Source organism: Eucyclogobius newberryi, unplaced genomic scaffold, assembly GCF_026437365.1.
Source record: "Eucyclogobius newberryi isolate DKJ021-1_F unplaced genomic scaffold, fEucNew1.0.hap1 SCAF_14, whole genome shotgun sequence".
In the NCBI taxonomy this organism is placed as follows: Eukaryota; Metazoa; Chordata; class Actinopteri; order Gobiiformes; family Gobiidae; genus Eucyclogobius; species Eucyclogobius newberryi.
The window spans coordinates 3,874,539-3,901,006 of NW_027315768.1; the positions used below are offsets into that span (position 1 = coordinate 3,874,539).

Consider the following 26,468-nt stretch of genomic DNA (forward strand, 5'->3'; position numbering starts at 1 on the left):
GAGTCCATGTCTACAAACTGTGGTATAGCATGTGTGTCATGTATGTTCACCAAATAAACTAATAATTATTATAAATATAGCCGCAAGCGGCAATGAGCGGCCCTTGCCACGCCGCCAGAGGAGGGGGCGCTAACGCTCCCCAATTGTTTTCCTTTTATTTATTTATTTTTCTTTTCACCTCCTGCTGAATCTGTGACACTGTCACATCTTCTCCCCTTTTTACCATCAAAAAGCAATTCTATTTTGAATTTTTGGCAAAATGTGCGGCTTTGCCGCACAGACACCGTGACTCTTTGAATAAAAATGTGGATAACTTTTGATGGTCCTGAAGATGAGTCTCACCAAATTTCAGGTTAATAGGGCAAAGTATAAAGTATAAGCATGTTCAAATTTCAGAGATCTAGCGATTTACCCATTGGAATAACATGGGATGTTTTTGTCATCGCCACGGCAACGCCGTAACAATTATGACATGGGTCTCATTGACTTTTTTGATGGGGCCAAAATTGAATTTTGTGTCAAATTTCGTAAAATTTCTCAAAACTAAACATTTTACCCTCCATATAAAATCTGTAGGGGGCGCTGTGGCGCCAAATTAATGTATTTCCCTTCAAGTAGGGTTAGGGCAAAGAGTTTAACAACTTTTTGTAATTTGACGCAATTTGGACTTTATCTGCACAAACGGCAGCAAATTTAAAATTTGGGAAATTTCTGAAATTCTAGCTAAAGTTTGCGGCTTCGCCGCTCAGAGACCGTGACAGGGTCAAAGTCATTTGAATAACTTTTGATGTCCCACTCCTCAGTAGCATTTTCACCAAATTTCAGCTTTTTAGAGCCAACGCCCTGGGAGGAGTTCGTAAAAGTATGATATTTGGAAAAACTACAGAGTCATGCCTAGCCATTTTAGAACCAATATGGCCGACATTTGGTTGGGCGGACGGCGTTGCCGTAGTAATATTTTTTACTTCTCTTGTCACCATCTACCTCTGCGCCAAATTTCATGATTCTACGATCAGATTTTTTTTGGGTCATTTCCCATCTCTCAATGCATTTTTGGTACATTTGGGGGCGCTGACGAGCCAATTTATTTAATTTTAGAAAAAGGATAAAGCCAGAATGTAGCGAGGCACGATTTTTAGAGGTGTGAACATTTTTGTGACTTTTCGTCAATGTTCACTGGGTGAAAAATAGGGGGATTGGTCCCGAGAAGAAGAAAGAATAGAATTCCGATTTCCCATTTCTCGAATATCATAAACTATACATTTTCGGAAAGCACTCGCGCTTTCCTACCTCATGGTGTGGGTCCCTGGTCACTGACGGGTACTTATGTTAATTTTGAGTGGGCTCCGCCCACTTTGTGTTTTTGGCCCTCTATACAGTAATAATGTTACATTTTTGCATTACATGCTTATATGCACGGAACATGCAAGAGATGGAACGTGTTCGTGAGGTACTTAGCGCAAATGAGTGCTTTATATGGGGATCCCCACATAAAGCACTCGTTTAGTGCGCACTTTTGCACGGGCTTTGCACGGGCTTTGCCCGTTTACAACGGTAATGTTCCATTTTCCTACTCCACATTAGTCTGCACGGGGCGTGAGGAGGAGGAGTTAGTGAGTGTTTGGAAGTGGGCGAGCGCTTCGCGCTCGATTTCGTGCGCACTTTTTGCAGGCTTCGCACGGCCTTACGGAACTAATAAGCCTCTCGCAGCTTGTGGTGCTCGTGCCTAATAATAATAAATAGTTTTAAAAGAGTATGAGTTTTAAAACTTCACCCATCTCCAACCTGTATTTCAGGGGTTAAAGGTCGCACGTGTGAAGCATCACAAAGAGCTCGAATGGACTTGACAAACAACAGAATCTCAGTGTATTATAAAATGTACAGTGCAGTCTTTCTTATTCCATGGTGATTCTGATATGCATTTCTTCTGTTGGCCCGTGTCTGTCAAACTCTTCTGACTGGAGTGTAGGAGGTCCTCGTGTCCTCGTGTACTCGTGTCCTTGTGTACTCGTGTCCTCGTGTCCTCGTGTACTCGTGTCCTTGTGTACTCGTGTCCTCGTGTCCTCGTGTACTCGTGTCCTTGTGTACTCGTGTCCGCGTGTCCTCGTGTACTCGTGTCCTTGTGTACTCGTGTCCGCGTGTCCTCGTGTCCTTGTGTACTCGTGTACTCGTGTCCTCGTGTCCTTGTGTACTCGTGTCCTTGTGTCCTCGTGTCCTCGTGTACTCGTGTCCTTGTGTACTCGTGTCCGCGTGTCCTCGTGTACTCGTGTCCTTGTGTACTCGTGTCCGCGTGTCCTCGTGTCCTTGTGTACTCGTGTACTCGTGTCCTCGTGTACTCGTGTCCTCGTGTCCTCGTGTCCTCGTGTACTCGTGTCCTCGTGTACTCGTGTCCTCGTGTACTCGTGTACTCGTGTCCTTGTGTACTCGTGTCCTTGTGTCCTCGTGTCCTTGTGTACTCGTGTCCTCGTGTCCTTGTGTACTCGTGTCCTTGTGTCCTCGTGTCCTCGTGTCCTCGTGAGCTTCTGAGCTCGAAAAAATCTAATATTATGGCATGTTCTGCATGGGCCAACATTTGCCTGAAAATAGTCCTACAGACAACCAGAACCCACCTCTCTGTCCCGCTCTGTCCTGCTCTGTCCCGCACTGTCCCGCTCTGTCCTGCCCTGTCCCACTGTGTGAAGGTGTGTGTGGATGGGAGCAGAGCACTCCTGAATTATTGAAGCCTGCTGCATTTGGCACATGTTGCTTTCCAAAGAGGAAGTCCCCCAGGGGCCCGGGCGGAGAGGGTAGTGGGTGGGGCAAGGGGGGCACGTTCCCAGCATAGCACCGTTTAATATTTCAACAGCAACTTTTCATTTGTGTAATGAAAATGATCCAAGTGAGTGGAGGTAATTAGAGAGCGGGTGTGTTTGTTCTGGATGACACGTCTGGAAGGTACGCCACCTGCTGGTCTCCATGGAGACTGCAATGCAAAAACAATATCAATTCAAGGACTGAAGCAGGAAATAGACGGGTCTATTTCCTGCTTCAGTCCATGAAAAGTTACACGGTTGAAAAGTTACACATCTGTAAAGATGTGACTCAGACTGTGGGCCGGACTCAGCTTTGACAGATTAAATGATTTTGATTTGTGCTGATCTTTGGTGAACCGTTAAAATGAGTCTCTGAATGTATCTAGTGACTTTGATACGTATATTTTTGCTGAACCACTGTTTTTCTGATCTGCAGATGCAGAGTTTTGATGCAGATGTTGTGTTTCAGCTGAATGTGCGTGTGACCACGATGGACGCGGAGCTGGAGTTTGCCATCCAGCCCAATGCCACAGGGAAGCAGCTCTTCGACCAGGTGAGGCAAGTCCACACTGCTCACACTGCTCACTCTGCTCACTCTGCTCAATCTGCTCACACTGCTCACACTGCTCACTCTGCTCACTCTGCTCAATCTGCTCACACTGCTCACACTGCTCACTCTGCTCACTCTGCTCAATCTGCTCACACTGCTCACACTGCTCACTCTGCTCACTCTGCTCACACTGTTCACTCTGCTCACACTGTTCACACTGCTCACACTGCTCACTCTGCTCACTCTGCTCACTCTGCTCACACTGCTCACACTGCTCACTCTGCTCACACTGCTCACACTGTTCACACTGCTCACTCTGCTCACTCTGCTCACTCTGCTCACTCTGCTCACACTGTTCACACTGTTCACACTGCTCACTCTGCTCACTCTGCTCACTCTGCTCACTCTGCTCACACTGCTCACACTGCTCACACTGCTCACACTGCTCACACTGCTCACTCTGCTCACACTGCTCACACTGCTCACTCTGCTCACTCTGCTCACTCTGCTCACACTGTTCACACTGCTCACTCTGCTCACACTGTTCACACTGCTCACTCTGCTCACTCTGCTCACACTGCTCACACTGCTCACACTGCTCACTCTGCTCACTCTGCTCACTCTGTTCACTCTTCTCACACTGCTCACACTGCTCACACTGCTCACACTGCTCACTCTGCTCACTCTGCTCACACTGCTCACACTGCTCACTCTGCTCACTCTGCTCACTCTGCTCACACTGCTCACACTGCTCACACTGCTCACTCTGCTCACTCTGCTCACACTGCTCACACTGCTCACTCTGCTCACTCTGCTCACTCTGCTCACTCTGCTCACACTGCTCACACTGCTCACACTGCTCACTCTGCTCACACTGTTCACACTGCTCACTCTGCTGACACTGTTCACTCTGCTCACTCTGCTGACACTGTTCACTCTGCTCACTCTGCTCACTCTGCTGACACTGTTCACTCTGCTCACTCTGCTCACTCTGCTCACACTGCTCACTCTGCTGACACTGTTCACTCTGCTCACTCTGCTCACTCTGCTCACTCTGCTCACACTGCTCACTCTGCTCACACTGTTCACACTGTTCACACTGCTCACACTGCTCACTCATATATATATATATATATATATATATATATATATATATATATATATATATATATATATATATATATATATATATATATATATATATATATATATATATATATATATATATATAATACAAACAGACATCAACTTCCATTGTCCCATAGAGTTCAGGTTGATAAAATGTGTCCATTTCCAAATTGAGTCCGAATCTTTGTTTTTCCTTTCTTCTGATGTTACAATGTCTTCGATCGTTGGTGATGTTTGTTTCAACCATTTTTTTGTCATGGCCTTTTGCCGCCAAAATTCAATTTCAATGAAATTTATTTTGTAATGCCCAAAATCACATCAGCAGTTTCCTCAAGGGGCGACAGTGAAAAACAGATTAAACAAAGTTCATAGGGACTTGGCAATGTCCCAGCATGCATATGGAGTAGAGACCGTTTCTCCAGGGAGTCGAGGAGCATGAGGGGGCCAAAGGTCATCGATGTGCCTGTCCCAGTCCCGACGGGGAAGTGGGAGAAGAAGAAAAGACAATGAACAGAGCAGTAAAATTAAATATTAAATATTGTTTGATAGAATAAGTCAGAAGCAGAGGATAATGCTCAAGCTGTCATACTTCCCCCAGCATAGTTACTCCTAGGGCAGCGTAGCTAAAGCTGTGGGTTTATGTTTCTGTTCCTAACTGGCCTGACCATAAGTGATTTCAAAGAGGAACGTTTTAAGCCTGGACTTAAATGAAGAGACTGTGTCGCCTCTTTTACATGGACAGGAGTTGATTCCATAACACAGGAGCTCTACCTCCTACTGTGCTTTTAGAGACTCTTGGGACCACCAGAAGGCTCTACCTCCTACTGTGCTTTTAGAGACTCTTGGGACCACCAGAAGGCTCTACCTCCTACTGCGCTTTTAGAGACTCTTGGGACCACCAGAAGGCTCTACCTCCTACTGTGCTTTTAGAGACTCTTGAGACAACCAGAAGGCTCTACCTCCTACTGTACTTTTAGAGACTCTGAAGACCACCAGAAGGCTCTACCTCCTACTGTGCTTTTAGAGACTCTTGGGACCACCAGAAGGCTCTACCTCCTACTGTGCTTTTAGAGACTCTTGAGACAACCAGAAGGCTCTACCTCCTACAGTACTTTTAGAGACTCTTGGGACCACCAGAAGGCTCTACCTCCTACTGTACTTTTAGAGACTCTTGGGACCACCAGAAGGCTCTACCTCCTACTGTACTTTTAGAGACTCTTGAGACAACCAGAAGGCTCTACCTCCTACTGTACTTTTAGAGACTCTGAAGACCACCAGAAGGCTCTACCTCCTACTGTGCTTTTAGAGACTCTTGGGACCACCAGAAGGCTCTACCTCCTACTGTGCTTTTAGAGACTCTTGGGACCACCAGAAGGCTCTACCTCCTACTGCGCTTTTAGAGACTCTTGGGACCACCAGAAGGCTCTACCTCCTACTGTGCTTTTAGAGACTCTTGAGACAACCAGAAGGCTCTACCTCCTACTGTACTTTTAGAGACTCTGAAGACCACCAGAAGGCTCTACCTCCTACTGTGCTTTTAGAGACTCTTGGGACCACCAGAAGGCTCTACCTCCTACTGTGCTTTTAGAGACTCTTGAGACAACCAGAAGGCTCTACCTCCTACAGTACTTTTAGAGACTCTTGAGACCACCAGAAGGCTCTACCTCCTACTGTACTTTTAGAGACTCTTGGGACCACCAGAAGGCTCTACCTCCTACTGTACTTTTAGAGACTCTGAAGACCACCAGAAGGCTCTACCTCCTACTGTGCTTTTAGAGACTCTTGGGACCACCAGAAGGCTCTACCTCCTACTGTGCTTTTAGAGACTCTTGAGACAACCAGAAGGCTCTACCTCCTACAGTACTTTTAGAGACTCTTGAGACCACCAGAAGGCTCTACCTCCTACAGTACTTTTAGATACTCTTGAGACCACCAGAAAGCCAGCATTCTGAGAGCGAAGAGCTCTGTTTGGATGATCTGGTTCTATTGTTGATCAGCTCCTTCCATGTTGTAAACACAGATTTTACCCAGGGATTCTTAACTTCCTCCAAATGGCTCAACCGTCTTTCATTTGTCAGTGAGGCCTGTACGAAAACCCCTGACACAATATTAATCTCAATATAAGTAATTTTCAGACAAGGCAATTCCCAACCTCCTTTTTCTTTTGATAATTGTAGAGTTTTAAATCAGATTCGAGGTTTCCCCCCTTGTCATACAAATCTTGAGATTGTTTTATTCCACTCATCAAACAGCCGGTTGGGGATGGGAACTGGGCCAAACATTTATTTTTATGATTTCAATACTTTGACTTAAACTCAAGTCTGGGATAAGCGTCCATTTTTCAAGATCTTTCTTCACAGTGGAGAAAAAAGGAGTTTTTCTCTAAGATTGTTGATAGTTCTTTATTAAGGGCCACACCTAAATATTTAAGGGACTCCGTTTGCCATTTAAAGGGCTAAGTCTTTCTAAAGGACAGAAGCGGTCGCCAGTGAGAGGGAATTTAAGTTTTTTGTTCTTTTAATTTCTATCCAGACAATGGACCAATATCATGAAGGAAATGCATCACATGGATATTTCTGATTTGGTTAAACATAGTAGGACATCATCTGCATAGCAGACATTTTATGCTCTGTCCCAGCACCAAAAATAGTTTCAGCTTGTCTCATATATTGGGCCAATGGTTCCAAGTACAAAGCGAACAAAAGGAGGGACCAAGCTCAGCCCTGTCTCACTCCTCTTCCCAAAGTCAGTGAGTCTGTCAAGTGACCATTCATTTAAATTCTTGATGTTGATCGTCATCGTTAGAGCCTTGATATTATTATTAAATTATCTATTTTAAATAAATAAGGCCAGCTAAGAATCAAAAGTGTTTCCTGCATCCAGACTTCTTATTACAGCTTTATTTGGTTGTTTTTGCGTATGGTTCATTATGTGTAAGAATCATCTTATGTTATTTTATGTTTGTCGTTGTAATAAATCCTGTCTGATCGTTGTGAATTAAACTTGGGAGTATTTGTGCCATTCTTTGGACATAATTCAGCTGTATATACAATAGTTCACTTTGATAATCGAGTAAGTGTGTCTTTATGCCACTCTGAGGCGAACCCGTCACTCCCGGAGATTTATTCTTTTTTACTCTTTTGATTGCACTTTGAATTTCAGTCGTTGTTTATTCAGCCCCTAATTTTTTGTTGGCGGGTAAATTGAGATTGTCCCAAAAAGACTGTATTTCTTCTTCTTTGTTTCCTGATTTTTAGTGAAAGTTTTTTTGTAGAAGGATTTAAATGCTGATTGTTTCTGGTCTTGTTTGGTTAAAATTACATTATTCTGCGCATTTTAAAAATAGTTCTTTCCACCTGTTGTTTTCTTCCAAGCTTCCAAGTTAATCATTTTGCAAATTTGGCACCGCTTTCATAATTCTTTGTTTGGTGAAGAGCTTCTTTTACCCGTGAGTTCAGGTCATTAATGTCTTGTCTTTTTCATTTCCTGTAGCATTGAGGATCCTTGTTTTTGGCATATTTAGCTTTCAACAGCTTTAGTTTCTTTTAGGCTGAGGCGACAGCAATTACCCTGCCTCTCAAAACTGCCTTTACTGCATCTCAGAGAATTGGTGAAGAAACTTCACCAATATCGTTTTCTTCTACAAACGTCTCAATGTCCTTTGTCATCATTTTTACAAATTGTGGGTTATTGAGTCAGACAAGCATTAAATCTCCAAAGTGTGATTTTTGTTTCTGTTCCAGTTCTACGGTGATGTAAACTGGAGCGTGATCACTTGGATCTATTACGCCTGCGTCTGCCTCTGGGAAAATAAAAAGTAGTCTATTCTTGTAAAGCTCTAATGTGGGTGGGGAAAATGTGTTTTGTTAAACATTAGGATTCATCTCTCTCCAGATATCGATCAACCCTACATTATGCATTTCATTATTTATAGATTTACCAGTTTGTGAGCTTGAGACATCCAATGTCGGCTGAACATGTAACTTCCTGTCACCGCCACAGACAAGGGTTCCCTCAGAGTAGTTTGCAATAAGCTCCAAAACCTCAGTATAAAAAGTGAGAGCGCCTCCTGGTGGAGAATGTACATTTATCAAAGTAAACACACTTCCATTAATAGTTCCTTTGACCAGTACATAACTGCCATCTTTATCTTTGAGTGGCAGCCAGACAGACATGTCCGAATTAGGCAGCCATCATCTTAGAAGTTGCATCGTTGACATTTCTTATGGCTTTATTTTGAATTAAGAAATTGTGACAACACTATTCATATTATTTTTTTTAAAATAAATTTAAAAATGCATTTGAATCACGTGTGTCTTACTACTTTTGCTGTGTAACATGCTGCTGTGTGTTGCAGGTGGTGAGGACGGTGGGCTTGAGGGAGATGTGGTTCTTCGGGCTGCAGTACATGGACAGTAAAGGCTACATCACCTGGCTAAAGAACAACAAGAAGGTCTGTGAGCTTCACCTCACCAGCTCTGCAGCACTATCTGAATCATCCAAACACATTTACAGTTATCGTAGCGCTGCAACTAACTATTATTTTAGTAGTCGACTAGTCAGCTATGATGTCGTTTAATACAAATATTATTGTCATATCTTGAGCAAATCCCCTCAACTACAATTTTCCAAATGTGTAGACAATGATGTCAAAAAGAAAACAAAGATATCAGTTTTTGAAAATACATGATGTGTAGTAAAATCCTGGCTCTTTTAGAGTAGATAGTGTGTGCATTCATGTGGTGTGTCTCCCCCTGGTGGCCCTGCGGTGCGCTTGCGTGCAGTTGACGCAGCAGGACGTGAAGAAGGAGAATCCGCTGCAGTTCAAGTTCAGGGTCAAGTTCTTCCCTGAGGATGTGTCAGAGGAGCTCATCCAGGAGATCACACAGAAGCTCTTCTTCCTCCAGGTGAGCTCGGGAGGATTAGCATCATCAAGTACAAGTATTCAGATATTCAAATCTTTCAACGAATTCTATCAAAAGGTTGTGGTGAAAGCAAGATTTTGGTTGTGGCACAACAAATGACATAACGTGTTTTAATGAATAAATATAACAATGGAATATAATAAGATAAAGCTAGACAAGGCAGAAGCTAGTGGAGCTATATTTTCTTAAAGGACACATATTATACTTAATTGACTTTTTCTCTCTTTTAACCAAGTTTTATCATTGTTTCCTCTTCAAAAACATTGCTGGAGTTGTATTGATCTTCCTTCTCGCTCGTTTGATAAACCCTGTTTCGTAAGTAATCTCCCTCTGAGTCTCAAAGACACTTGAAAAAACAGACTGGGACATCAAAATTAGAGCTTCAAGATCTTCTGCATGGTTAAGCAGCACACTGCCTTTACATTAGCATATTGGGGCCAACTAGCTTTGTTTATCTCCCCAGTGTAATTTCCCCAGTTGCCAACAAATGGCGCTCTAGCTCAGTTCCTGATGTGGGAAATGCCTGACGAGTATTTTTCAGCACATACATCATTTTAAGTTGTAAAATTTAAGATGCCAAAGCAAAGGTACACTAGCAGGCTTAAAGGACAAGAACAACAGAACATGCATAATATGTGTCCTTTAAATGAGGACATAAGGGGGGTTTGGGGATCCTCACAAATCACATGTCAGTTTATTCACACCGTGTCAAGAGCTGCTTAGCCTCCGCCGCGCCTTTGAAATCTTAATATTTGAATTCTTCAAAACTTGAAAATGGCAAAAATGTATGAAATTGACTTCCAGAACTCTAGCGAACTGCGAAGTGGGTGGGACTGTTGAGCTCCATAAGCTAAGGGGAAGGGACTACTTTTTTGTGTTAAGTGTATTGGAATTGAAACTAAAAGGTTTTATTGGGATTGATATGATCATTAAGTAGTACATTTATTTCATGCCACCCATTCACATTTTATGAATGCACTTTTAAAAAGAGCTTTAGATCCAGCGAGTGGCTCTTTGGAAGCACTGCCCAGACGAGCCTGTGTTGCAGAGCCTTATCCTTGCTCTTCATGTTTGGTGCAGGGCCTGGACTTCAGATCACAGAGAGGGCAAAGTACAGGTTTAAACACACTGGATTTCAGCTTCAAAACTGTCAACACAAAGTCTCATGTGAGGCTCATTCTGCGTTCTGATTGGAGAATCATCTTGAACCAAAACACCAAATTATAACATCAACAACTTGGTCAATGATTTTGTCATTAAGAATAAATCAACATGGGAGTTCCGGTTATGACTAGACTGACTAGTTACGCTAGTTTCAAATCTCCTTTTCACCCACAAACTGAGCAGCAGGACGCTGGAAGAGAAGACTAAACCCAGAAAAGGCAAGCGAGGCTTTGGGAACTAAACAATCAAAAGTGAAGGACTCTCCCCACAATCGACATCCCCACAATCCATGAGGGAGAGCCAACGTGCTGGTCTGTCCAAGACAAAAAATGGAAGGTCAGATTGATAATCTCAGGAAAGAAACTGAAATCTTGCATTCTGAAGCTGTGAATAGAGTCAGAACGGTGAATGGGGAAAGAAGAAAAGAGAGCTTTATCAATCTGGCATTTATTACTATAATTCTTAATTGCTCAGTTGGCCTGAAGAGGAAGTTGGACAGAATGACATGGTCCTTGATGCTGCCACAGAGTCCTAAAGGTGGAGGACACTGGGGAAGCTCCAGACGACGCGCTTAAGGAGAACGTTAGTGATCGAAACTGATCAGAGGGGAGATAATGAACTATGTATATGGTTTTGTTTTGCTTTTCTTTTCATTTTTGTGTTGGTATGAGCACCTAGAGCTAACATATTCACTACAGCACGTGGCAGAAGTGCACTTTTTCAAGTTTGCCAGCTGCTATTAACCTCCAAAAGAAGAAGAAAACATCCCCACAAGCAAACAAAGCTAAAGCCATGGATCTATTAGTTTATCATGTGCTAATGAGCAGTTGCCATTGACTTGAATGGACCGCCATCTTTGGCCCCGGGCCCTTGGCTAAAGCGCAGCACCAGCGGGGAGTCCAGTCACCAGCGGGATCACCAGAGCCTGCAGAGGACGGACAGGACAGAGGACATAACTTTACAAGAGCTGTCATTGAGGTCAGTGAGAGCTGAGATCAGAGCAGCTAACAACCAGCCCAGACTTGTGCTTCTCTGTCTTTCCTGTCTAATAAAGCCGAGACAGCCTTGAAAAACTGACTCGTATGCCATACTTAAGTCGGTAAGAAAAATTGAAACTATAAAAAAGGATTTGTTTTGCTCAGGTGTCTCAATCTCTTCTAGACTTCCCATTTCCATCCCCAACCGTCTGTTCGATGAGTGGAATAAAACAATCTAAAGATTTGTAGAGCAAGACAAAAAACCTTGTATCCATTTCAAAACACAACAATTATCAAAGGAAAAACGAGGTTGGGGCAGAATTGAGCTTCATATCACCCAGAATATGAAAGATCCCATAACATGCAAAATCGACTTTTCAGAGCTTTTAACCTTCTTACATTGCTATTTGTGCTTCATATATGTCCAGAGTGTTTTTTTGATTGATTCCCGCAGTTTTTAGCTTTAGTACAGACTATCTCCTTTCCTCCAATCTCCAACCTGACGGGGGGGTGTCTACAAGACCGTGTCATAACCACAGGCACGCGTCATCACCCCCCTCCCCCTCTCCACCCGCCCCCTTCCCCCCGGCTCCGCGCTGCTGTCTCCCTACAAGCCCCGGAGTTTTTCTGCTTCGATTTACGACGAAACACGGTTCAAAGAGGCTCAAAACTTCAATAATGATATTGCACTCTTTACTATTATCACAATGGTGAAGGTTTATGTGGAAGTTGATGCAGCAACCGGGACAATAAACGGAGAGAAGTTCTATCCGATACCGAAAAACCAGGAAATAAGAGCGCGATGGACATAAGACTTTTATATATATATATATATATACATATACATACATATATTTAGATCTATATATATATCTATTCTGCGCACGCTGTAGAATAAACACCAGATTTATACAGTCTCAACGTAGTGTTGATCTGAAGTTCTATCGTTTCTCACTCATTCGCGCGGCGGGAGCGGCGCATCGCGGAGCAGACAGCTGTGGGGCTACGTCACGGGTGGGCGGGGCACACACGCTCTCGCTGAGACTACGTCACGGGTTGGGCGGGGGAGCCAGATGGCTCTTCACGAGGGTGGGGGCGAATATCAAACCAAGCCGTCTACATTTCCGGGTTGGTAAGGGGGTCCAAGGTCTGGGTGATATTTCTTAACTATTATGTTAAGGGTGTTGCACAACCCTTATTATTATCAATTATACACTTAGGATAGACTACGAAACGTGAAAAAAAGCATGTTATGGCACCTTGAAGTTCAATGGAAAGCCGTTGAGGTTAATGTTGTGCCTGAGGTTCCTGTGCAGATGACAAACTCTCATTTGGAGGAAGTTGAGAATCCTTTGGTAAAATCTGTGCTTACAACTTGCAAAGAAAAAATCAAAACATATAACCAAATGTTAACATCTGAAGCTGGTTGGCTTATAATTAAAGTTTTGCACCGAACAGAACAGATTCAAGTTTTTTAACAAAAAGTATAAAAGTTTTTCACCAGATTGTAAAAGAAATGTACATGAAAAACAGTTGAAAGAATCCTTTGACTTGGAGGAACAGGACTTTTACAGGTATTTACACAGAAGTAGTTATTATAAAGAAATGAAACTAAGCAATAATCATCATAACCCTCTGATGGACATTTTCATTAAGGCATTCAAATCTGAACTTATCTCAAATAAATAAATGCATTCATAATCTGGACAATTGATTCAACTATATCCATCAAAAATAAATGGGAAAATGAAGAGTGGGAAAGTATTTACAGGTGAAGAACATAATGTCATGGCTCTCTTGAGTTTCCAGTTGTTTCTCTGACTGATTGGAACTAATACGTCTTTGTCACGAAAAACATTCATGAAGTTTCATATTTTTATGACTTTTATGACTGAAAAAGTGATCGTATCTGCCGGGTCAACAATATACATACAGTAATGCTAATATTTGGTTAAATGTCCTTTGGCCATTTTCACTTCAATCAGGCGCTTTTGGTTTCCATCCACGAGCTTCTGGTTGAATCTTTGACCACTTCTCGTGACAGAATTGGTGCAGTTCAGTTACATTTGTTGGCTTTTGATGTGTGTGTGGGTCATTGTCCTGTTGGAACTGCGCCCAAGATGCAACTGCCGGGCGGATGATTTGAGATTTTCTTGAAGAATTTGCAGGTAATCCTCCTTTTCATGACCCCATTTACTCTCGGTAAAGCACCAGTTCCATTGCCAGCAAAACAGCCCCACATCAAAATGTATGACACAAACTGCACCAACAATTATATATTGGACATTTGCAATATTGAAACAATTACATTTGACAGAGTGTGGACCACATGGACGTTTGGGTGGGTTTGTTGTGACATTTGTTTATGACATTTAACACCAAAATCTTACATTCTATTCCTTGTAATAATTGAGTTTAGTCCTGCAGTTGTACTTTTACTTCAGTACTCTTTCCTATCAATAACTGAAAGATTGTGATATTGTTCTTAAGTTTCATGCTTATATTTTAGGCCGTCACAATATATTGAAGTTCAAGCCCTTTTGCTTAAAGGTGGAATGGACGATTTTTTTCAGCAATTTTTTTTATCATATTTCCTCGTGGCGTGGATAAATCATTTGTCCTGCCACGTATCAATCATAAAACGCACCTACCGCTCACCTGCAGCTGCGTCAGGCTCGTCCCCACGTTTCCGCGTGCCTAAGCGCATGGATCTATCATAATATAGTTCCCTCAGTGTACGGGGCAAAATGAAGACGGAGAAAGACAGTTCGAGCTGACGCAGAAGTGGACAGAAATCTACGGGAGACGAGAGATGCGATGCGCTCCGTTGCGCTAATAAACAAACGCACGTGTGTGTTGTATCAGTCCACACGGGGGAGTGGCATGTGCACGGGGGAGTGGCATGTGCACGGGGGAGTGGCATGTGCACGGGGGAGTGGCACGTGCACGGGGGAGTGGCATGTGCACGGGGGAGTGGCATGCGCACTTCCGCCTGCGTTCTCAAATCGCCAAAAAATCGTCCATTGCGTCTTTAAATGCATTGTTTTTTTGCATGAAACTGCTAAAAGACTCAAAACTGAGGGAACCACATCAATCGTGAGTCTTTTTTCCATTTCAGTGCAGACAACATGAAGACACGCCCTGCACTTTTATACCTTAAGCCTTTTAATAGTTCCTGCACTTTGAGTCGTGATTTGTACCAGGCTTGTGAAGGGGAAAGTAGCATTTCTACATTTCTGTTTGGTCTTCCATGTGAGACACCGATTGTGATGATATTATAATGTTCATATCCAGACTTTTTCCAGTAATGGTTTACTCACTGTAGGAAACTGTAAGTAAGTGTATTCTTAGAAGTGCTGTTCATTCAAAGCCAGACACAGTGAAACAATCTCTCACAATCTGACCTGGGGAACACGTTCTCATTGTTATCCTCCAGTACTAGTCCCACTGCAGATCTGACTGTGAGCCGCAGACCGTGAGCCGCAAATCTGACTGTGAGCCGCAGATCTGACTGTGAGCCGCAGATCTGACTGTGAGCCGCAGGTCTGACTGTGAGCCGCAGATCTGACTGTGAGCCGCAGGTCTGGCCGTGAGCCGCAGATCTGACCTTGAGCCGCAGATCTGACCGTGAGCCGCAGATCTGACCGTGAGCCGCAGATCTGACTGTGAGCCGCAGATCTGACTGTGAGCCGCAGATCTGACTGTGAGCCGCAGATCTGACTGTGAGCCGCAGATCTGACTGTGAGCCGCAGATCTCTGACTGTGAGCCGCAGATCTGACTGTGAGCCGCAGATCTAACTGTGAGCCGCAGATCTGACTGTGAGCCGCAGATCTGACTGTGAGCCGCAGATCTGACTGTGAGCCGCAGATCTGACTGTGAGCCGCAGATCTGACTGTGAGCCGCAGATCTGACTGTGAGCCGCAGGTCTGACTGTGAGCCGCAGGTCTGACTGTGAGCCGCAGATCTGACCGTGAGCCGCAGATCTGACCGTGAGCCGCAGATCTGACCGTGAGCCGCAGATCTGACCGTGAGCCGCAGATCTGACCGTGAGCCGCAGATCTGACCGTGAGCCGCAGATCTGACCGTGAGCCGCAGATCTGACCGTGAGCCGCAGATCTGACCGTGAGCCGCAGATCTGACCTTGAGCCGCAGATCTGACCGTGAGCCGCAGATCTGACCGTGAGCCGCAGATCTGACCGTGAGCCGCAGATCTGACCGTGAGCCGCAGATCTGACTGTGAGCCGCAGATCTGACTGTGAGCCGCAGATCTGACTGTGAGCCGCAGGTCTGGCCGTGAGCCGCAGATCTGACCTTGAGCCGCAGATCTGACTGTGAGCCGCAGATCTGACCGTGAGCCGCAGATCTGACCGTGAGCCGCAGATCTGACCGTGAGCCGCAGATCTGACCGTGAGCCGCAGATCTGACCGTGAGCCGCAGATCTGACCGTGAGCCGCAGATCTGACTGTGAGCCGCAGATCTGACTGTGAGCCGCAGATCTGACTGTGAGCCGCAGGTCTGACCGTGAGCCGCAGATCTGACCGTGAGCCGCAGATCTGACCGTGAGCCGCAGATCTGACCGTGAGCCGCAGATCTGACCGTGAGCCGCAGATCTGACTGTGAGCCGCAGATCTGACTGTGAGCCGCAGATCTCTGACTGTGAGCCGCAGATCTGACTGTGAGCCGCAGATCTGACTGTGAGCCGCAGATCTGACTGTGAGCCGCAGATCTGACTGTGAGCCGCGGATCTGACAGTGAGCTGTAGATCTGACTGTGAGCCGCAGATCTGACTGTGAGCCGCAGATCTGACTGTGAGCCGCAGATCTGACTGTGAGCCGCAGGTCTGACTGTGAGCCGCAGGTCTGACTGTGAGCCGCAGGTCTGACAGTGAGCCGCAGATCTGACCGTGAGCCGCAGATCTGACCGTGAGCCGCAGATCTGACCGTGAGCCGCAGATCTGACCGTGAGCCGCAGATCTGACCGTGAGCCGTAGATCTGACTGTGAGCCGCAGATCTGACTGTGAGCCGCAGATCTCTGACTGTGAGCCGCAGATCTGACTGTGAGCCGCAGATCTAACTGTGAGCCGCAGATCTGACTGTGAGCCGCAGACTGTGAGCCGCGGATCTGACAGTGAGCTGTAGATCTGACTGTGAGCCGCAGATCTGACTGTGAGCCGCAGATCTGACCGTGAGCCGTAGATCTGACCGTGAGCCGTAGATCTGACCGTGAGCCGCAGATCTGACCGTGAGCCGCAGATCTGACCGTGAGCCGCAGATCTAACTGTGAGCCGCAGATCTGACTGTGAGCCGCAGACTGTGAGCCGCGGATCTGACAGTGAGCTGTAGATCTGACTGTGAGCCGCAGATCTGACTGTGAGCCGCAGATCTAACTGTGAGCCGCAGATCTGACTGTGAGCCGCAGACTGTGAGCCGCGGATCTGACAGTGAGCTGTAGATCTGACTGTGAGCCGCAGATCTGACCGTGAGCCGTAGATCTGACCGTGAGCCGTAGATCTGACTGTGAGCCGCAGATCTGACCGTGAGCCGTAGATCTGACCGTGAGCCGTAGATCTGACTGTGAGCCGCAGATCTGACCGTGAGCCTTAGATCTGACCGTGAGCCGTAGATCTGACCGTGAGCCTGTGCAGGTGAAGGAGGCCATCCTGAACGATGACAACTACTGCCCCCCGGAGACGGCCGTGCTGCTGGCCTCGTACGCCGTGCAGGCCAAGTACGCAGACTACAACAAGGACGCTCACCGCCCGGGCTACCTGAGCTCAGAGCGGCTCCTCCCACAGAGGTACTCCTCACACAGAGGTACTCCTCCCACAGAGGTACTCCTCACACAGAGGTACTCCTCCCACAGAGGTACTCCTCACACAGAGGTACTCCTCACACAGAGCTACTCCTCCCACAGAGGTACTCCTCACACAGAGGTACTCCTCACACAGAGCTACTCCTCCCACAGAGGTACTCCTCCCACAGAGGTACTCCTCACACAGAGGTACTCCTCACACAGAGCTACTCCTCCCACAGAGGTACTCCTCCCACAGAGGTACTCCTCACACAGAGCTACTCCTCCCACAGAGGTACTCCTCACACAGAGGTACTCCTCCCACAGAGGTACTCCTCACACAGAGGTACTCCTCCCACAGAGGTACTCCTCACACAGAGGTACTCCTCACACAGAGCTACTCCTCCCACAGAGGTACTCCTCCCACAGAGGTACTCCTCACACAGAGGTACTCCTCCCACAGAGGTACTCCTCACACAGAGGTACTCCTCACACAGAGCTACTCCTCCCACAGAGGTACTCCTCACACAGAGGTACTCCTCCCACAGAGGTACTCCTCCCACAGAGGTACTCCTCACACAGAGCTACTCCTCCCACAGAGGTACTCCTCACACAGAGCTACTCCTCACACAGAGCTACTCCTCCCACAGAGGTACTCCTCCCACAGAGGTACTCCTCCCACAGAGGTACTCCTCACACAGAGGTACTCCTCACACAGACGTACTCCTCCCACAGAGGTACTCCTCCCACAGAGGTACTCCTCACACAGAGCTACTCCTCCCACAGAGGTACTCCTCACACAGAGGTACTCCTCCCACAGAGGTACTCCTCCCACAGAGGTACTCCTCACACAGAGGCCTCAGGGAGTCATCGCTGATGCCTCATGACATAACTGCCATATTTTGGTGGAGTTTTTGGCGTATTCTACTCTCTAGAACTTGGGGCATCTGTAGGTAAGTTATCTTCATGATGTTTGTGCAGTTCCTGTGAAAACTGTGTCCCTGCTGTGTCAAAATTAAATATCAAATCAAATCAAATCAATTTATTTTTGTAAGGCCCAAAATCACAACAACAGTTGCCTCTGAGGGCCACAGGGAGAAATGAATCAACAATGTCTGTGGTGGCGATGGAGTCAGACAATGTCTGTGGTGGCGAGGGACGATGTCCCAGGGTCCTCTGTCCTTAGACTCTCCTTCTCGGCCAGGAAAAACTACAAAAAAAAACCTTTGGGAAAAAAGCGTAGAAACCTGGAGGAGTTCCAGTGAAGGAGAGATCCGACTCTCACAGACGGACAGACGGACACGAGGAGACTGGAGCTGGACCCACTCTTCAGGCAGAAGAAGGACCGTCTGAGTCGAGCTGGACCCACTCTTCAGGCAGAAGAGGGACCGACTGAGGCGAGCTGGACCCACTCTTCAGGCAGAAGAGGGACCGACTGAGGCGAGCTGGACCCACTCTTCAGGCAGATGAGGGACCGTCGGAGGCGAGCTGGACCCACTCTTCAGGCAGATGAGGGACCGACTGAGGCGAGCTGGACCCACTCTTCAGGCAGATGAGGGACCGTCGGAGGCGAGCTGGACCCACTCTTCAGGCAGATGAGGGACCGTCTGAGTCGAGCTGGACCCACTCTTCAGGCAGAAGAGGGACCGACTGAGGCGAGCTGGACCCACTCTTCAGGCAGATGAGGGACCGACTGAGGCGAGCTGGACCCACTCTTCAGGCAGAAGAGGGACCGACTGAGGCGAGCTGGACCCACTCTTCAGGCAGAAGAGGGACCGACTGAGGCGAACTGGAGCCACTCTTCAGGCAGATGAGGGACCGTCGGAGGCGAGCTGGACCCACTCTTCAGGCAGATGAGGGACCGTCGGAGGCGAGCTGGACCCACTCTTCAGGCAGAAGAGGGACCGACTGAGGCGAACTGGACCCACTCTTCAGGCAGATGAGGGACCGTCCACACAGGGCAGGGACCACTTCACCAGGGGAGGGGCATCTGGGTCCACAGGTCCTCAGGAGTGAGAGAAAGAAAAGAAGGCGGTGAACAGTTTGCAAGTGGAATCAAAAAATAAATATTGTTTGATAGCATAAGTAGTCAGAAGAAGAAGAGGATAGTGCTCAAGCTGTCATACTTCCCCCAGCACAGTTACTCCTAGGGCAGCGTAGCTGAAGCTGTGGGTTTATGTTTCTGTTCCTAACTAGTCTGACCATAAGCGATTTCAAAGAGGAACGTTTTAAGCCTGGACTTAAATGAAGAGACTGTGTCAGCATATTTAACATGGGTCGGGAGCTGATTCCATAACACAGGAGCTTGGTAGCTAAACGCTCTACCTCCTACAGTACTTTTAGAGACTCTTGGCACCACCAGAAGGCCGGCATTCTGAGAGCGAAGAGCTCTGTTTGGATGATATGGTTCTATAGCAAATATAAGTATATTATATAAGTATATTATATTATATGAGAATTTGAATTTGTCTTTAGAGCAGGTCATGGTCCAAACAGAGATTGAGTCTATAATTTAAACTATGACTTTGTTTGAGCTTTTTCCCTCAAAATATTCCGTAGAGAACCAGGGAAGTCACAGATTGGACAGGTCCTTGTTTGGTTGTTTTAAGTATTCTATAATCATCAATACCTGATCTAAATGTAATCAATTCAATTCAATGTTTTGTAACGCCCAAAATCACAGCAGCAGCAGCAGTTTCCTGGAGGGCGACAGTGAAACAGATGAACAGTGTTCATAGGTCTCAGTATTCTACACTCTTCACTCGACACATTCAGACAAATGTTTGTGAATCCTTTTTAGTGACATAGTTTGTCACGCTCCATTGATTTATTATAAAGTCTGCTACAACTATCAAAGCTTCTCATCAGTGACACAACACAAGCTTAACATGAATTGTTTATATTTAGAAAAATGAAATGAATGATATTTGGACTATTTGCTCTGTACAAACGTTAGATTTACAATGAGAAATAATAGAACTCAAGTGTTAAATTCATTTGTCTTCTGTGCAGTATGTTTTTAACTACAAACAATATAATAATAATAAATATAATAGGACTCAACATGACAGAAGAATTAAAAAATATACAACCATCCAATGAAAAGGTCTTATGACATTCAATTTTCCTGTAACAAAAATGACGCAGTCGGATAAATCCTGGACTTATACGAGTTAAAGTCACTCATCTGCAATTTACATCAACTTTTAGTCCCACAATTATTTTGAGATGAAACGTTCATGATTACTGACACCAAACACATCTTTAATTAACTTTCAGTCACATTCTGAACTCAAACGTTCTGAATAATAAAGTGAATTAAATGTGAGTAAACCGCCAGATAAAGAACTTCTCATTCAGACTGACATAGAGCTGAAGACTGCACCTGCCACACACCTGCACCTGCCACACACCTGCACCTGCCACACACCTGCACCTGCCACACACCTGCACCTGCCACACACCTGCACCTGTGTTTGTGTTGCACTCATGTCCATCGTCATGTCCAATTCTGATGACCTTTTTGTCCTCCCGGGACCTACACCGAGCAGCTCGCTGAGGTGGTCTGCACCCGGTGCTTCTCCACCACGCTTCTCATGCCTCCACTCAACCAGGCACCACGCCTGCTGCTCCACCTGGCACTTCATGCTTCGCACAGCTCCACCTGGCGCTTCATGCTTCTCACAGCTCCACCTGGCACTCTCACAGCTCCACCTGGCGCTTCATGCTTCTCACAGCTCCACCTGGCACTTCCTGCTTCTCACAGCTCCACCTGGCACTTCATGCTTCTCACAGCTCCACCTGGCACTTCATGCTTCTCACTGCTCCACCTGGCGCTTCATGCTTCTCATAGCTCCACCTGGCGCTTCATGCTTCTCACAGCTCCACCTGGCACTTCCTGCTTCTCACAGCTCCACCTGGCACTTCATGCTTCTCACAGCTCCACCTGGCACTTCCTGCTTCTCACAGCTCCACCTGGCGCTTCATGCTTCTCACAGCTCCACCTGGCACTTCATGCTTCTCACTGCTCCACCTGGCGCTTCATGCTTCTCACAGCTCCACCTGGCACTTCCTGCTTCTCACAGCTCCACCTGGCACTTCCTGCTTCTCACAGCTCCACCTGGCACTTCATGCTTCTCACTGCTCCACCTGGCGCTTCATGCTTCTCATAGCTCCACCTGGCGCTTCATGCTTCTCACAGCTCCACCTGGCACTTCCTGCTTCTCACAGCTCCACCTGGCACTTCATGCTTCTCACAGCTCCACCTGGCACTTCCTGCTTCTCACAGCTCCACCTGGCGCTTCATGCTTCTCACTGCTCCACCTGGCGCTTCATGCTTCTCACAGCTCCACCTGGCACTTCATGCTTCTCACAGCTCCACCTGGCGCTTCATGCTTCTCACAGCTCCACCTGGCCCTTCATGGTTCTCACTGCTCCACCTGGCCCTTCATGGTTCTCACTGCTTCACCTGGCGCTTCATGCTTCTCACAGCTCCACCTGGCACTTCCTGCTTCTCACAGCTCCACCTGGCACTTCATGCTTCTCACAGCTCCACCTGGCACTTCCTGCTTCTCACAGCTCCACCTGGCGCTTCATGCTTCTCACTGCTCCACCTGGCGCTTCATGCTTCTCACAGCTCCACCTGGCGCTTCATGCTTCTCACAGCTCCACCTGGCCCTTCATGGTTCTCACTGCTCCACCTGGCGCTTCATGCTTCTCACAGCTCCACCTGGCGCTTCATGCTTCTCACAGCTCCACCTGGCCCTTCATGCTTCTCACAGCTCCACCTGGCGCTTCATGCTTCTCACTGCTCCACCTGGCGCTTCATGCTTCTCACAGCTCCACCTGGCGCTTCATGCTTCTCACTGCTCCACCTGGCGCTTCATGCTTCTCACAGCTCCACCTGGCGCTTCATGCTTCTCACTGCTCCACCTGGCGCTTCATGTCCACCTGGCGCTTCATGCTTCTCACAGCTCCACCTGGCGCTTCATGCTTCTCACTGCTCCACCTGGCGCTTCATGCTTCTCACAGCTCCACCTGGCGCTTCATGGTTCTCACTGCTCCACCTGGCGCTTCATGCTTCTCACTGCTCCACCTGGCGCTTCATGTCCACCTGGCGCTTCATGCTTCTCACAGCTCCACCTGGCGCTTCATGCTTCTCACAGCTCCACCTGGCGCTTCATGGTTCTCACTGCTCCACCTGGCGCTTCATGCTTCTCACAGCTCCACCTGGCCTCTCCTTCCCATGCCCGGTGCACTTGAGCAGTCCATTTGGAGCTCGTGTAATCGCTTGTATGTCCTGGACTCATGCTCCACTCTTCGTGACCCTTGACCTTCTGCAGCTCCCGTCATCACACTCTGGGCTCCTCGTGAATAGGCCACTCCCACCCATGCTAATTATGATAGTTCTGACTCACTTGAGGTCAAAAGTCTCTCTCATCCTCCATCTCCAGAATGTGACCGAAAGGTTGCTTCATCTTTTAAGTCTGCTGAGCATGAGTGACTGTTCAGGGCCTTCAGCTTCTACAGCAACGTCTTTTGCTCTCAGGCTGAGGTGTTCAACAATGTCTTTTATTCATATCTCAAAACTTTTGCACTCTACTGTCCCTAATGTCCAGCTGGACTGGTCTGTGCTGGATGGACAGGCCGCCGTGTCCTCGTCCTGTCTCCTGTTCCCTTCGTGCTCGTGTGGACCACAGCAGCTCCTGGATATTAGGCTCTTCTCACTTCAGTCCTTTGCCCCTCCCCCGCTCTTCTCTGAGCCGCTCTGTTTTATTACCTCGTGTCAAGAGTACGACCTGTCAAGAGCACGACCTGTCAAGAGTACGACCTGTCAAGAGCACGACCTGTCAAGAGCACGACCTGTCAAGAGCACGACCTGTCAAGAGCACGACCTTGACTTTTTGGGGGGGAATCATCCGCATAAAATCTATTCTAGTCGTATATTATTCTTTTGGGTCTACGTGTCAAAATGTAAATTGTAATATATCAGCACATCATAGTAAATATATTCTCAATGTGTTCTTGTCTGTTTGAGAATTTCCAAATTCCAGATTTTTTTTTCCAATATAAATTGAAAAGAAATGACCTAACGGCCCATTATGGCCAGTTTAGCTCAGATCTGTCTGGTCCCTGTATGACCAGAGCACTGGGACATGCACTGGGACATGCACTGGGACATCAGCCGAGTCTGATCTCAGTCAGTGCGTTCACGTGCAAAGGAAAAAACGTTTTTTATCAAATTCGGTTTTGGTCTTGCACCAGCTCTGTCCTTGTCCTGTATAAATGCAGACGAGGCAGACGAGGCAGACGAGAAAGTCGAATTTCAGACAAGAATGTGTCGTCCTCCTAACACTAGGTGGCGATATGCGTGTTTCGTCGGACTAATACGCCCCCCCATTCCGGTCGACCTTTTGCGTCTCATATAAACAACTGTCATGCGCATTTTAGAACCAGAGCAGTCACAGCTTCGTTCATCTCGTATGTGACGTCTGCGTTAGTTCTTGAGTGAGTGAATGTGGTTGTGTTCTTCCTTGTATGGTTCCGGGGTCATAGGTCAGCGTGGGTCGTGGAGCATGCGCACAAGTCTTGTGTTACTTTCTTTCTCTGCCCAGTCGTGTCCAGTCGTGCCCAGTCGTGCACAGTCGTGCCCAGTCGTGCACAGTCGTGTCCAGTCGTGTCCAGTCGTGTCCAGTCGTGCCCAGTCGTGTCCAGTCGTGCCCAGTCGTGCCCAGTCGTGCACAGTCGTGCACAGTCGTGTCCAGTCGTGCCCAGTCATGCCCAGTCGTGCCCAGTCGTGTCCAGTCGTGCCCAGTCGTGCCCAGTCGTGCACAGTCGTGTCCAGTCGTGCCCAGTCATGCCCAGTCGTGCCCAGTCGTGTCCAGTCGTGCCCAGTAGACTCCTGACCGTGTTACAGAGGCTGAGCATAATACTCGTTGCAACACAATTATATTTGGTATTCACGAAATGCAGGACGTACGGAGCAGCGGCGTCAGACACACAGAAAATGCGCAGCACACTTCCGGTTACCCACAATGCCCCCCTCTCTCTCTTAAAGGGCCGGGCTGGTAACACTTGTCTTGTCTCAGTCCGATTACGCAATCTCATAATCTGGGCGTCTCAATCGGAGATTTGGAACGCCGATTTCTCTGGGAGTAATGTGTTCACACGCACACGAAGATACACACATTGTATCGGATTAAAGCAATGATTCGTTTTTTTCCTTTGCTCGTAAACGCACTTAGTCAGTGCTGACTGTGTCATCTCAGCCCTGCTCCACGGGGCGGGAGGAGCTCAGTCACAAAGGAGGAGCTTGGAGTAGAGCCGCTGCTCCTTCGTGTCGAGAGTCAGTTGATCTGTTCCTGACGCCTCCTGGATGTTCCCACCTCGGGATCCTCCAGAGCTGCAGGAGGCGTGTGCAGAGCCAAGTCTGGTTCCCCGAGCGGCTTTGAAGGATCGGTCAAATATTTCACTACCTTAACCTTAGTATTGTGATTTCACTAGCCCTCCTCATGTACTTTTGTAAGCTCAGTGTATCCTCTTGAAACAGGTTGTGTGTTGTGTGTTGTGTGTTGTGTGTTGTGTGCGCAGAGTCCTGGAGCAGCACAAACTCACCAAAGAGCAGTGGGAGGAGAGGATCCAGAAGTGGCACATGGAGCACACGGCCCTGCTTCAGTGAGTACTGCACATGTGCTACTGCGTGTACTACTGTGTGTACTACTGTGTGTACTACTGTGTGTGCTACTGCAGTGTATGTCCTCTCAGGGAGGACGCTGTGATGGAGTACCTGAAGATCGCGCAGGACCTGGAGATGTACGGTGTCAACTACTTCCAGATCAAGAACAAGAAGGGCACCGAGCTGTGGTTAGGAGTGGACTCACTGGGGCTCAACATCTACGAGCAAGCAGACAAGTACTGCTACTACTACTAATACTACTAATACTAACGACCATACTACTGCTGTCACCACCATCATTACTATTGGCATCAAAATGACCCCTTGATTCCTCTGTTAAGCCTTCTACACTAGAGGATTTTTGACCTAATTCGTCCTTTGTGAAAGCTGCATCCTGTCAACCACAAAGAGTTTTTACAGTGCGCTCTATGGGTCCCCGTCTTTTGGCCCGTAGGCTTCATTAGACAGGACAGCGTGAAATGGGGGATGAGTGAGAAGGGAGGACATGCAGTATATTGTTGGAGCTGGGACACATGGAGCTCGGCATGTGTGCTGCCGCCTTAACCACTCCACCACCAGCAGCAGTTTTTCCTGCTGTTCCAAAGGACCGGCCCCTGGGGCCGACTCTTGACAAGTTTAAGCCAGCAATACCTGTCCAGATATTTGAATAGATCCACGTCTTGTTTGGTCCTGTGGCCACAGCATCATGAAACATGAAGTACAATGTATCTAGACTCATTGAATAGCACTACCTTTACTTTACGTTCTATGCATTTCATGAGGGAGGCAGGTCATGTTTCCACAGATTTGACAGAACAACCATATGTTATATATATATATATATATATATATATATATATATATATATATATATATATATATATATATATATATATATATATATATATATATATATATATATATATATATATATATTGCATCTTACAAGCAAAAGCGAGATAACTAAAATAAGACCAGGCTTGGGCAACAGCGCAGATTTTTGCAAAAACATCAAACTCTGTAAATCAGAAGTAAATAAGTCATAGATTTGGTTCTGAAAGATAAAAGGATATTGGAGCTGTCCTCTGCCGAGACATGTTACAAATGAGCGGCTGTCATTGGACTGAAGCGCTCTAGGGTCTGGTTCCGGAGCCTTCACCTGAACACTAAACCAACCCACACGTTCCTTCCAGGTTGTCTCCTAAGATCGGTTTTCCCTGGAGTGAGATCAGGAAGATCTCTTTCACAGATAAGAAGTTTGTCATCAAACCCATCGACAAGAAGGCTCCGGTGAGACATGTGCAAAGCTGTCTACAGGTGGGGGCGGGGCAGGGCTGTGTGGGGGCGGGGCAGGGCTGTGTGGGGGTGGGGCAGGACTGTGTGAGGGCGGGGCAGTGCTGTGTGTGGGTGGGGCAGGGCTGTGTGTGGGCGGGGCAGGACTTTGTGGGGGTGGGGCAGGACTGTG

General features: G+C 47.1%; 1 protein-coding gene across 1 annotated transcript in view; it reads left to right on the forward strand.

Moving 5' to 3' along the window:
* Nucleotides 1–26,468, forward strand: part of LOC140359321 (radixin-like) — a 51,696-nt gene that overhangs the window by 626 nt on the left and 24,602 nt on the right. Inside the window, exons 2-8 of the mRNA XM_072444188.1 lie at nt 3,262–3,345; nt 8,828–8,923; nt 9,255–9,377; nt 17,183–17,334; nt 24,919–25,002; nt 25,093–25,239; nt 26,197–26,293. Of these exons, the coding sequence (XP_072300289.1) occupies nt 3,262–3,345; nt 8,828–8,923; nt 9,255–9,377; nt 17,183–17,334; nt 24,919–25,002; nt 25,093–25,239; nt 26,197–26,293 (783 nt within the window). The remainder of the gene's footprint in view (nt 1–3,261; nt 3,346–8,827; nt 8,924–9,254; nt 9,378–17,182; nt 17,335–24,918; nt 25,003–25,092; nt 25,240–26,196; nt 26,294–26,468) is intronic.